Raw genomic sequence first — 14,390 nt, 5'->3', positions numbered from 1 at the left:
AGTGTTGATTCTCAAATAAATTTTAAATCTTTTTTTATGTGTTATACAATGTTCACGAAAATTCTGCTGACAATTTGATGCTAGTTTAGGCTAGCTTAATATTTGTTGAGGATGTTCGCCAGTCTTTTCATCAGGTATGTAATCATTTCTGAGTCGTGTGGACTCTTTCTGCAGGTAGATGGGCGTTGGGGTCGATGGGGTCTGTATGGTCCGTGTTCCCGTATGTGTGGGGGAGGGGTGCAGCTCGCCAAAAGGGACTGTAACAACCCCGTCCCTGAAAACGGGGGCAAGTACTGCCAAGGACTGAGAGTGAAGCATCGCTCCTGCAACGTAGAGCCTTGTAAAGATTCAGGTAAACTAAATCTTTCAGCCTCATGTTAAACAATGAATGAGTCAATATCCGTGTCTGACGATGATTATTTGTGACAGGAAAGAGCTTTCGTGAGGAGCAGTGTGAGGCGTTCAATGGCTTCAGTCTGAACACTAACAGACTGAGTCCGTCTGTGGTCTGGGTCCCGAAATACTCTGGAGTCTCTGTTAAGGACAGATGCAAGCTCATCTGCCGAGCCAATGGCACCGGATACTTCTATGTCCTCGCGCAGAAGGTAAATAAATTGATATACCCGCTTCAATATTTCAAAGTTGTTTGACATTAGTGGTTTATATGCAGGAGGAGTTCTGAGCCAGTTTTTTATCTCATGGAAGGAATAACATCCATTTTTCAAAGTGAACAAGATACTTTTAAAAAGTAATGGGAGCTTATCTCTCAGATATGGCTGTGTGGAGTGACACAGTGCAGGGCTGCTTGTCACAATCACTCATGCTGTAGATGGGAAGAGAGAATCAGCCACAGTATCAGCAACCTATACAGCCAGTGTCTCAGCTTACAATAGTTACACAACTACAACCATGTCCTAACCAGCTGCAACACAACAAAGCGACGAGTGATGCTACAGTCTGTTAGTCGCTTGGTTTCTATTTATGAGCTAGCCACGCCCACATGACATCCCATTGGACCAAAATCCTGCTTCTCGTGTATAGTAAATATTTTTTCTTCTTCATATTATCATCATAATATTTTGCACAACTTGGTCAACGTACCACACACCACCACCCTTGTGCTTATTTATTATTACTGACTTCTGTATATTTCATACTTTTACTTCTATGTATTTTCTATAAGTTACTTATTATATAATACTTTTACTTATACTTACATTTCTAATACTTTCTTACTTAAATCTATCTTTCTATATCTTTAGGCCATTGAAAAGTTTAAGAAAGGTTTCTTGAGCAGCAAATCAGCAAATTGGAATGATTTCTGAAGCATCATGTGACACTGAAGTCTGAAGAAATTATGCTGAAAATTCAGCTTTGCCATATAATAAATATATTTCATTCTCATTTTTATTTCTTTTTCTATTTAAATACTTTAAAACAACCAGTGGAGGACAAAAATAAGATTTAAAAAAAAAAAAAAAACCCAAAGAGTTTGACTTGATGAAACATGGACAAGGAGAGCTGGAAGTGTTCCTGTTGCTCATTTGGCAGAACATGCCACTAACAACACCAAGGTCATAGGTTTTACTGGGAACTACTCTTGTATAACTCAACACCTTTAAGTTACCATACTTAAAAAGAGGCCGATGGTGTAGTGACGGTGAATGTTATCTGTGTGACAGGTGGTGGACGGAACCACTTGTTCCCCTGATACCTCAGCGGTGTGTGTTCAAGGAAAGTGCATCAAGGCTGGCTGTGATGGCAAACTGAGCTCCAACATGAAGTTTGACAAGTGTGGTGTGTGTGGTGGTGACAACCAAAACTGCAAGAAAGTCTCTGGAATGTTCACAAAACCCATGTAAGTGCTTTATCTTTGAGTGAGTATATGGTCTTAATTTGATTTATATACATCTTTAATATTATTATTTATTTTACTGTAATATTTTAATTTAATAATTTAATCATATAAATGTTAAAGTCTGGTGGAACACCTTCATTTCCCATAATGCTGTGGTATGTTGAATTTTTTTAAATTGTAAATTCCACTTCAACTTCTTATTTCACCTGTCATTCCAGTACAACTTCCAATTTAACGTCAAAAATTCAAATTCATGCATCAAAAAGAAGCCAAATCTTTAATTCTGAATATTGTCCAATCCTGTGATCTGCTTTTACAGGAATGGATATAACTTTGTGGTGACTCTACCGGTCGGAGCTGCAAACGTGGACGTAAGGCAGCGCGGTTACCGCGGTTTGATTAACGATGACAACTATTTAGCAGTAAAGAATGTCCAAGGCAAATACCTCCTGAATGGAAACTTCGTGGTCTCAGCGGTAGAAAAAGACATTATCGTAAAGGGAAGTTTGCTGCGCTACAGTGGAACCGGCACATCGGTGGAGACGCTGCAGGTCACTAGACCTCTCAAAGAGTCTCTCACCGTGGAACTGTTGTCGGTGGGTAAAATGACACCGCCTCGCGTGCGCTACTCCTACTACCTGATTGTGGGAAATAACAATAATAATAAACAGGGCAAGATCTTAAAGAAGGAGGAGAGGAACCCTACCCATAACAGCGTGCTGGAAGACAGCAATAAAGTGGAACTGAAGAAGCCGGCCTATAAGACGCCGTCTTATAAGTGGGTAACGGCGGATTGGAATAAGTGCTCAGTTACCTGTGGGAACGGTGTCCAAAGTAGATTGATACAGTGTTTGGACTCGGATGGGGAAACAGCCACACACTGTGACGGCACCCAAAGGCCCAGTACTATGAGGGTGTGTGGTGACCCTTGCCCAACGTGGAGCATCGGCGAATGGTCCTCATGCTCTAAAACCTGCGGGAAAGGCTATAAGAGACGCCCACTGCGATGCATCTCTCAGACTGGGCTGCTTTTCCCTAGAGACCATTGCTCAAGCAAAAGAAAGCCACAGGAACTGGACTTTTGCACCGTTCGGCCCTGCTAGAGACCCATTCTATGTGTTCTGGGACCCATTTTATGGAGCTAAAACGTGAAAAGCAGTGATCTTTACACTTGTGCGTTCTGTGGTGCCTCACTTTTTTTTTAATGGGAATACCGTCATGAAATAAAGACAAAGACGATGAGGAATTTTACCATGCAACATTTTAAGGTATAGTTAGATATCACCTACCTCGAAAAGGACAGGGTGTTTTAAAGCAACCAAATAAAACAGACCACGTAAAGTTGTAAAATGTCGTTATGGCATTAACACTGTCACAAAAAATGACTTTTACAGCATCTCCTCTGCATGTGGTTTGTAGATAGAGTGAAGATATCAGATTTGTGGCAAACGTGTTTGAGTTTGTATTCAGACTTTATATACATGTGAATAATTTGATCTAAATGTGAAGCATATTGTATGCAAAAATAGGGCATCTTGGTCCATGCACTATTGATCATTTGTATGCGTATATTAAGATGAGCTAGTCAGTAGATTAAAGTGTTCCTAATCATTGAAGGTCCAACAAGCAGAATTTAGGGTTACATATAAGTATAGAGAAGACAAAACAATGGCGCCATTGTTTGAGTTTATTAAACATAATCAGTATCTCACCCTGTCATTTTGGGCTGAAGAGGACAGATTCTGAAAACATATTTACATTAATAAAATAAATAATGTTAAAGTTTAATATAATGGTACTGTACTGTACTAAACTTCATCAGTTCAGCTTCTGTAAGTATACCATAAGAAAGTCTTTGGGGCTTGTAAAACTGAACTCTGCTAAAAGACACAGATGCAAATATTGTACAATGGCTGCCCTAAATCTAAAAATCTATAAAAATACAAATAAATCTAACTAAACCCAGTTTTCAGTTTTGGATTAGGGGTGGATACAGGTAAAGTGAGATACTTTCTGATCCTTTGTCATCGCCTTTTTAAAATGTGATGCCAAATGGCTGAACCTCTTATACAATAAACATTTTAATAGCTAAACTCTCCACAGTATACAGAGGGGGGGAAAAAGAAGAAATATTAAACAAAAATATAAGTCGTATTTTGCCTGTATTCATACTAAACATGAAGCTGCTATGACCACTATGATTTTAGCAAAGTCACCATCTCCCTGAATGGAAAATCAAGTGTTTTATTGTAAATTAATTGGATGTATTATCTGCTGGACTTATGAAGATGTTTTGTAATTTGTGCAAACAATCCCTGTAAACCAGACGTTGTTGCTGAGAGCATCTCATTCATTTAAAAGGTGCTCCCTTATTTCATGTTTTAATTTTTTCATCATTTGTTAATACAGCAAAAGGCACTCATGTTTTTTTTATTGAAATTCATTGTATACTATGTATACATCCATCGACTGTGCACAAATAAATACAGAAATTACATGAAATGTTTAAAGGTGTCTCCTCACACTCTTAAGTATGGGGAAGTGTGTATGGATCATGAATATGTTAACGAAAAGCCTCAAACTGTGCTGAAAAGTCACTTGGTCATGCATGCCACACTATAGGTAATCACTTTACCAAAGGCCGGACGAAGCATCATGGAAAATCCCATGGCATTCAGTGACACTGGAATTCTGCTGAGACGACTGAAAACTCACTACCTCACGCCTGATAATCCACTACAATTGTGTGACAGAGCTCAACCATCTGACAGAAAGACTGATAGAGACCGATAGATAGATCGATAGATAGATCGATAGATCGATAGATCGATAGATAGATAGATAGATAGATAGATAATATAGATAGATAGATTAAATAGATAGATAGATAATATAGATAGATAGATAGATAATATAGATAGATAGATAGATAGATCGATAGATCGATAGATCGATAGATAGATAATATAGATAGATAGATAGATAGATAGATAGATAGATAATATAGATAGATAGATAGATAGATAGATAGATAGATAGATAGATAGATAGATAGATAGATAGATAGATAGATAGATAGATAGAGCATCAGAATGGATGGATGCTTTTTCAGGTGAAACCTAGAAGTGTGGAAACCATAAAATATCTGCATTCATAAGCAGTCACATTAAATGGGACTATTTCTCTTTGTCAGCCCTGCTGTCAATTAAAACCAGTGGTGGTCAGCTATTTCCAACTCAACGATTTCCAACTCAGTGATTTCACAACAATTGAAATCCCCCCCCCCCCCCCCCCCCTTCCAGAATGATAACATTAGTCGCAGCAAGCACTAACTTGGCATTAAAATTACAGTATTAAAAAGTCAAGCCAAGCTTGACCAAGTCAAACTCGAGCCAAGGTTAAATTAAATCATACTTTTAAATAAAAAATAATAATTAAACAATATAATATATATATAAAAACAATAAAATATAGTTTTTATAAATTAAAACAAGCAAATAAATGCACACTTTTGTAGGCTTGAGTGAATATTTGTGCAACTCTTTCCTGCCCTACTATATCAGTAGTCCCTTTAAATGCATGTGAATTAAACGTGGAACAATGCCCCTCATCATCACAGTATGCTAATGCTATCTCAGTATGCAAAATGAGGACTGTTGGGACAATCCAGACACAGGATGGCTCTGTTTGGGGAGGCAGCCGCTTGCGGGGGACACACGTGCTTTCCACTACATACTATTTGGTGGACAAAGTACACAACTTCCTTACTTGAGTGAAAGTACAGATACTACTGGTCAAATATTATTCCGTTACAAGTAAAAGTAGGCTGATTTTTACTTAAGTAAAAGTACAGAAGTACTTGTTTTTAAAAGTACTTAAGTATCAAAAGTTAAAAGTAAATGTCAATGCATTGTTTTATTATTGTTGCATTGTTGAATGTAATACTTACAGTACCTTATGCCTCTGAATCTATGCCTGCATACCTACCCTCATATCACTTTCAAATTTATTTCTAGAACACAGTTCCAGTAGTGGGATTGAATGTGAGATTGAATAAGTGTACTCAATAACGTCCACAATGGCTTCGGACACCCAAATGGCTGTTCCCTCAAATACTGCCCTATTTAAAGGCTTTTAGTATGACTTACTGTTATCTATAAGCTAGTGTGCTCCAAAACAATGACAAAATTTGCATTTAGAGGACCAAACCCAACGTTGAAAATGAAAATCAGGTTGATGTCAGAATCCAATGCCAGATTGACATTAATCTCCAACGTTGGACAGATGTTGTATTGTGGTTGAAAATGAAAATCATGTTGACGTCAGAAACCAACATCAGTCGTGTTCTGACGTCAACCCGATTTTCATTTCCAACCAAAAATCACTCCGACGTTGGGTTCTGACGTCAAACCGACTTTCATTTCCAACCAAAATGCAACCAAAATCATCCCCTTAGTGACATTACTACTTTCTACTCAAGGACCTCGACAGAATTGTAGTGGAGTAAAAAGTACGATATTTGTCTTTCAAATGTAGTGAAGTTAAAGTAAAAAGTTTCCAGAAAAAATAACACTCAAGTAAAGTACAGACTCTCAAAAAGTGTACTTAAGTACAGTACTCAAGTAAATGTACTTTGTTACTGTCCACCTCTATCTACTTGTGTGTTCTAACATGTAGGTCACTGTGATTTTGACAAGTAACTGGCTCGTGGGTCAACATATTTTGTTGATCCTGGAACAACATTCCTGTCTAAAAATTTTGTCCTAACCCAATCCTTACCCCTAAACCTAACCCTACCCATAACTTATCCCTAAAATCAGAGGGAAATTAGATGTGAATAACACTGATGTATTAGTACCTGGATGAACTGTAAGCTTAAACTTGACATAAACTGTAAACTTGTCCCTCAAACATGATTGGAATGTTGTCCCAGGATCAACAAAGATGTTGATCCAGGAACATACTGTATTGTAGTTGGTGAAATCACATTCACCCATGTAACTATGTCATGGTTGGTCTCATCTGACAGCTTATAAACTGAATAGTATTGTGGTGAACTTAGTAGAGATATTAAAGTATCCAGATATAATCTAACTATTGCATCAACATGCATTTAGGAAAATATGCTAATGTGCTTTCCCCCCTCATGATCACCACCCATTTGCCTTCAGGTTTATGGTCTTTTGGTTTCCTATCAGTTGGTTTTGGTGTTTGTATTCCACTGCTTTGCTCATGTTATAAGAAGGGAAGGTAACTGTTGATCTAGGAGCAAGCTGAAACTACAAGAAAGCCAGTGCCTACCTGATTTGTTACAGCTAAATTATACAGTATGTTGTTCCATTCTACTGTCTGTATCGTAATAGACCACAAGGGAGCAGACGTCACAGTTGTCACTGCAGAAAATTGGACGAGATTGACGGTATAAGAGAAAAAAATGTCTTCTTGTGCCTTTGGATGTCAGACTCGGAATGCAAAAAAAAAAAAGGTCTCATTTTTACAGAATACCATGGTTGAAGACGCTGTGGGATTACAAATTTAAGAATCTGTTTAAGATCTGCTTATCCTACGTCTTGACATAACATCACATAAAAAAACTAAGGTGAAGTACATTGTATTTATTATTTAAGGTAGATGATTACTTCAGATGAATGATTCTGTTAAGCAAGAGGTTTCTGCAGTTCCTGTTCTCTTTATTGCAAGTCAAATGAGCCAGATTACTGAGATTACTTTTGTCTTTAATGGCTCTTGGAGCCCCTGTCCCATTCTTTGAATAGTTTTGCTGATTGGATTAGGACTGGTGATACTTTAGCGTCTGGGGTGGGTTGCTATAACTGTATACTTCATTTGCATGCTTTGTTTAAGGTCGTTACTCAGATGCTTTGTCCCCATTTTTAAGTACTGTCCCCTAAAACGTATTTAAACAACAATGTATCACTGCCTTAGTTTGACTTGATGACTGCAGTGACCAAACCGCACATTCAAAGTAAAGAATCCAGCTGAAGATAGACCAAGTCTCCTGGTCTTCGCTTCTGGGTTACCTACAACTAAACAGATGTTTATGGTTGCAAGCCATTAAACCAGGTAGGCTCCGCCCACAAAACATGTCATTGCTGTTTCCAAACACCCAAATGGTCTACATTTATAGTATAAATAACTTTGCCTGCAACATGCTTTCAAGGTTTTGAGAATCTTTCCTTCTACCACTGATAAAGTTGAAAGCTGAAGTGATTGTAACTTTCATTATCTAAACTTTCAGGTTAAATCCTATGTTTTCCTTCAGTTCTAAGAACAATTTTTACTTTTAAAGAATAAGAGGTTAAAGAAAAACAACAACTTTATTGGTGTCTGAATTATAAATAACTTAATTATGCATGTCATCCTTCAGCTTTTTTTTTTTTTTTCGATTATTAGTTCAAAATAGCAGTATAATCTTCCGGCCTTCCAATGAAATGATATTCTTTATATTATAATTTATATATATATATATATATATATATATATATATATATATATATATATATATATATATATATATATATATATATATATATATATATAATTTACATTATACATTAAAATATAATCAAAACAATAGCTAAATGTATGCTTTAAAATAAAAATATTCTAAAACTTTTTTTTTTTTTTTTTTTTATAATAAAAAGTGATTATTTCAGCCTGAATAATTTTGGAAATGATGGGAATCTGTGTCATTAGTGAAAACAAAGTATATTTCCACTGACGAAAAAAGCAACATTTTTACAGCTGAAGATATTGGCTGCAAGGGAGCAAATGGTTTTCCATGTGGTCACATGAACTACTAATAAATATTATTCTTACCTCATAATGCATACACACACACACACACACACACACACACACACACACACACACACAAACACACAAACACACACACACACACACACACACACACACACACACACACACACACACTGCATAGCTGCAATAAAAAGAGTATGGCTATGAAACTAACAGCTTCACATTTCAGGTCTAATGTATAATGAGGATTACGTTCAACACCTACAGAGAAAAAAACAGTCTTTCAGCAGTACAGACAATCCATTTAATAATCATAATCATGTGCATGATGTCAGAAGATTTAAAGCATTTATTTAGTACTTAATCCAGAAAACTCTTTATGCACTTTTGTTTTTTTGCTTGATGAATCTGGAAAAAAATTAATGCATTGAAATAAACTTCAAGTTTTATCCATGTTTGACTGACTTCCAATAAAAATGATCACTCTCCTATCCAAACAGTGCACACAGTTTGTCCAACTCCACGATATTAAAACTCTCAGCTGCTTTGGATCTATTGTTCCACAGGATTGACCTCGACTGCTCTTGAACCTTGAGAACACCCATGAAAATCTATATGATCAGCGTTGCTGAAGTTAATGCTTCAAGATAGCACAGGGAAATCTGGACCCATTTTAAAGTCAAATAAGTGACGATGTGGCGAATAAATGAAAGAACGGCTTTTTGTCAAACGTGTCTAAATCCTTGAATTGAAAATTTATTAGTGATTTTAAAATGAACTGATGTTGGTGGATGACATATCCTTATTGTAAGCTTTTAACCTATTGTTACCCATTAATTCTTTGTTCGGACCACCATACAAATCAAAAGCCAAGCGTGAAGGTGGCCAGCAATAGTTAAGCAGGAGAAAAAATGCTCTGTGAACCAAGAGGCCATTTCTTTCTTTGTCTTCACTTGCCTGTTTCAGAGAGCTGCTTTAAATCCACGTCATTCGAGACACGGCTTTTACAAGGTCATTTGAGAGTTAAAGTTTAGAAAACGAACAGGACCTTCTGTTACGGGGGTCTCGCATAATGAGCTGTTGGACTGTAAAAAATTGCAAAGAAATCTCTAAACGTTTAAAATGATCCAAAGCTCAAATGCTAATTCTAGAGATCACATGATACTGCCAATACAGCTGTGTGAGGGAAGCCATACAATTTGTTTCAGATAACCTCATTTATTTAAAGTCTCTTTTTGTTTTTTGTGTCTTTTAAGTTTACCTTTAAATTTTCATATATGTAAATGGATGAATCTTAAAGGGACAGTACCCCCAAAAATGTTCTGTCAGCATTTACTCAGTATAAAGTTGCTCAAAACCTGTATAAATTATTTTCCTCTGTGGAACATAAAAGAAGATATTTTGAAGAATGTGTCCGTTTGTTTTTGTTTTTAGGGGTCCAATGTTGTCCAGACCCCAACATTCTTGTGTTTTGCAGTAAGAAAAGAAGAAGAAAAAAAAGAGAGAAAAAAAAAAAAAATTTGACAGAATTACATTTCTGGGGTAAACTGTCTCTTTAAGCATTTTGCTTTCAGGTCAGATAATCACTATAAAAAAATAATAAAAAAAACGTCATACTTCGCAAAATCTGAGTTTCAAAATGCCTGTCATAATGTGCAAATAGGGTATTCTACAAAATTCTGCAATATTCCATCACAAGGAATTGCAAATGTGATAAATGACAAAAACACCACACTGACCTCACCCTCTGCATGGGCATAATAAGGGATTTTCCAGGGTTACTGCAGATTTAAGTTGCTATGGTGAAAAGGTATAATGCACATCAAAATAAGGGTTGTGCCTAATGTGTGTGAAACCTCAGACATCAGAGCAAGGTACAGAAAAAAGCAACTGGTGAGATCACAGGCACTCCCTGATCATCAACACAGAAATAGCCTCAAATTGTGATGTTGTGCAGCCATCATCATCTGCCCAGGCTGAATTTGAAGCAAATGGCACCTGTTGTTGACAACTAAATTTACTGTTGCGATGGAGAAGGAAGTAATAGTTGATATATTGAATGTTTAAGTGGAAATAGTGAGGCAGCCTATAGCTGGAAGTCTAAACTAAAAGAATAAAAAATTACTGTTTCTCCATGTTTTATGGGCTCCTATGTGAAAAAGAAGTGTGCTTAATTGTTTTCAATAAGCACTTGAAGTACTTAAAAAAGAAATAGCCTATATTTAAATTAAAAAAACTACTTGCAGAGAATGTATTGCAATATTGAAGCAATAAAAGACCACTTAAGGGTATTTTCATACTGTTTCTTTACACACTTTTAAAAAGTGCACTTTGTTATAATGTCAAATGAAAAGTTTTAATTATCTTTTGTCATATAAATAAGTTCACTTATTTTTCAAACTATTCAAACTTCGTTTAATTGTGATTAACATGCAATTAAGTTAAGTAAGTTTTAAAACACAACACTCTTTTAAAGGGGACCTATTATGCTCCTTTTTACAAGATGTAATATAAGTCTCAGGTGTCCCCAGAATGTGTCTGTGAAGTTTCAGCTCAAAATACCCCACAGATTTATTATATCATGTTGTAAATGCCCATTTTTGAGTGGACGGAAAAACATGCTGTTTTCGTGCTTGTATCTTTAAATGCAAATGAGCAGCTGCTCTCCACCTTGTATTCCAGAAGAGGGCGGAGCCTTACAACTAATGCCTCAGATACTCTGCCAGAAACTTAAACATCTATTTGGTATTGATTATTATCTCTATATTTCGCTCGCGTGACATCGTATTTTTTCATAATCATGAAAGTTTATTATCTGCATTTGTTTTAAAGCCATTTCAGTCTAAACTTCTGATATATGGTTTTTTGAGCGCACACATCAAAACGAAGAGCCGGATGTCAGACAGCGCGTATAAAACTAAGTTCTCTTTCACGTCTTAATGCGCTTAAACTGTCAAATACACACAAGGTTATGTTAAAAACACACAGCTCACATAAACACAGTTGACTGTGAATGTAAACAGCAAGTAAAGAAATCGCATTAGATATGTATATTAGCCAGCGTAATATACTTCTGCTAAATATGTGGTTAATATGAATCAAACAACAAAAGAAAAACAGAAAATCACTCACTGCCCTTGATTGAATAACTTTAGTAGCTTTAATAAGCTAAGTCCATTTCTAACTTGAACGCTGCTGTTAAATGCTCTGGCGAGGAGATAAACATGGCGGACTGTGTACAGCTCACTGAGGGCGGGGTCTATGCTAATAGGGCAGAGTAATAGGGCGGTGCCTTAAAGTGTATTATTTCCTTAGAAAGTACTTCATTTTACAAGGTCTGCTCCAAAAACGAAAATATTTAGAGGCTTTGGACTAAGAGGTCGGACATTGAAAGACATCATAAAAATTCTCGAAAACCTCTGTAAAGTATAACAGACTTTTACTTTTCTTTTTTATTTCAGATGTTTAGTGAGCAAGAAAAACAATATTTTGATTAGCCTGAACTGAGGGAGCTTTCAGATATATTTTGAAATGTCAGGAGGGATCATCCGCAGTAGATCCTGTGCTTCTCTTCCAGCAATGAGCTGAAGATGTGAACCATGGCTGCTTCTCTGGCCAGCCGGTCTTTCTTGCCCTTACTCAACAAAACTGCCTTTTGTTATCTTAAGAAGATGGAACCAGTGGATGCCAGGAATCCACAATCAATGCCAAAGCTTTGATCCCTTGGACTGTCTCCACTGATGCTTGGCCTTTTTCAAGCTGACAGAAGTAGTTCTTCGTCAAAATAAGATATTAACTCACATGTGCATTAAATTCTACACAAAATTACACAATGAATGCCCTGTACAGTAGTAGCTAATCAGGGGAACAATTGCATCTAAATTAAGGCACAGCTCCTTAATGGTCAGGCCTGATTGTTTCTGTGAGCTTGAATTAATCACACAGGAGAGAACAGCAAGGGTTAAATCTTAATTTGCTGTGTGTGCATGGCAAGATGACAAGTGGCCGATTACCCTCTCTCCTCACACGCTGTGCAGACACACAGGGTCTAATACGAGTGCAGTGTAAGGAGAGGTAGTGAACCAAGATCTGTGTTGGCAGAAGAGGCAATTTACCAGACATTTGCTCTGCCATGACTGGATGGGAGTAATGAAATCATGTGGCTTTCACCCTTCAGCTGATTTTAACAATATGGTTGAGAGACGCCTTATTAAGAAGGAATCCAGAGAACTGATCTCTCCTGCTGTTTGATAACACTCCCTTCCCATAGTGCCCTTGTTCTGTGAATGAAGCCAGATGGCTCCGCAGAGTATGGGAAAATATACTATAGTGATGTGTTGAATCATTCAACTTACAAATAATGCGTGTGTTATCTGGTTTTCTGTTCTTGTTTGCTTATTTATTATTAATAATAACAATATACTATACAATACCATTAATTACATTTATAAAATGTTGCTAGATTCCTTGTAGTCCTTGCATATCTGTCTGGTGTAATGTTTCCCAAAGCAGATAAGAAAAGTAAGGTCACATATTCCACAAAATTACTAAAACGCCAATGCGACAAAGAAATTGCACCATGGATTTCAAATCAAATTATGTCCATATGCGGTTCTGCATATCATCTCTAGGTGCCATCAATTAGATATTAATACGTAACATTAATTAATACATAACATTTACAGGTATTAATATGTAACATTTACAGGTACTTCTACTTGAGGCGGCATTTTTTTTTTTTTTGTCTTAATTTGGGTCTGTTCCTCACAATCAAATGGATTCTGGATTTGGATTACAGCGCACAAATAAAATGTATTACGTTTGTGAATTTACGTCACGTTTTGATATATTTTTATGGTTCTATTGTCAGTCAAAAGTCTATAAATGCCACTGGAATAACAACTGAATAAAATAGAATTAAAATATTTATGGAACGATTTTAATATTCAAAAATAAGGATTCATACGCATTGGTAAGGTTGGTAGGTCTGAAAGGTTGTTCCTTTAGTGCTGTAAATATGACAATATTGTATGTTTCAGTGTCTATGGAAATGTAAGTAAATGAACCACACTTCACTAATCGCGATTAATCACATATAACAAAGGTTTTTGTTTTTATAATATATGTGTATATAAATTATTATATATATATATATATATATATATATATATAAATACACACACACCCATTTATGTATGCATATATATGTACACACAGACACGTGCACACACGCACATATATAATATATATATAAATATAATATATAAACAAAAACATTTATGTTAGATGGAATAAATTGCGATTAATCGATTTGACAGCACTAAAAAACAAATACAAATACTAATGAGATCACATTGATTAATTACATCTTTAAAATGCATGGCTAAGTTGTCTGTATGCAGCAATGAACACAGCACAATATGTTATGTTTGTTTCGCAAACAAATTACTCTTATGAACCGGTTCTTTTTAATGAGTCAATCACAAAGATTTATAAAACAGTCTCGATCTTGCTCATGATTTAGTGTTTTGAATCACTCAGTGAATTATTCAGAATCATTACTGAGTTTGCAACAGACTCCCTCACCGATCCGCAAATCAATTTTTGGTTATTTGGGAATGGTTACTTATAATTATATATTCTTAAATATAAATATATATATAAAAGAAAGAATTGAAACTTATCTGCAGTTTCTGAAGGTTACAAATCATGCACCTGGGTCAGGTACGCCTTGTCAAAGCCCTCAGTGTTTTGT

At 36.1% G+C, this 14,390-nt stretch overlaps 1 protein-coding gene across 1 annotated transcript in view; it reads left to right on the top strand.

Annotated features, from left to right (window-relative positions):
- The window catches only part of adamts15b (ADAM metallopeptidase with thrombospondin type 1 motif, 15b), a 13,234-nt gene extending 8,869 nt beyond the window's left edge, over positions 1-4,365 (top strand). Inside the window, exons 5-8 of the mRNA XM_079886098.1 lie at positions 175-352; positions 430-605; positions 1,683-1,858; positions 2,178-4,365. Coding sequence (XP_079742224.1) covers positions 175-352; positions 430-605; positions 1,683-1,858; positions 2,178-2,961 — 1,314 coding nt within the window. The 3' untranslated portion in view covers positions 2,962-4,365. The remainder of the gene's footprint in view (positions 1-174; positions 353-429; positions 606-1,682; positions 1,859-2,177) is intronic.
- The last annotated feature ends 10,025 nt before the right edge of the window (positions 4,366-14,390 follow it).

Source organism: Squalius cephalus, assembly GCF_949319135.1.
Source record: "Squalius cephalus genome assembly, chromosome: 11".
NCBI classification, from domain to species: Eukaryota; Metazoa; Chordata; class Actinopteri; order Cypriniformes; family Leuciscidae; genus Squalius; species Squalius cephalus.
The sequence above is the reverse complement of the archived record's forward strand: the minus strand, read 5'-3'. Positions and strand labels throughout refer to the sequence as shown.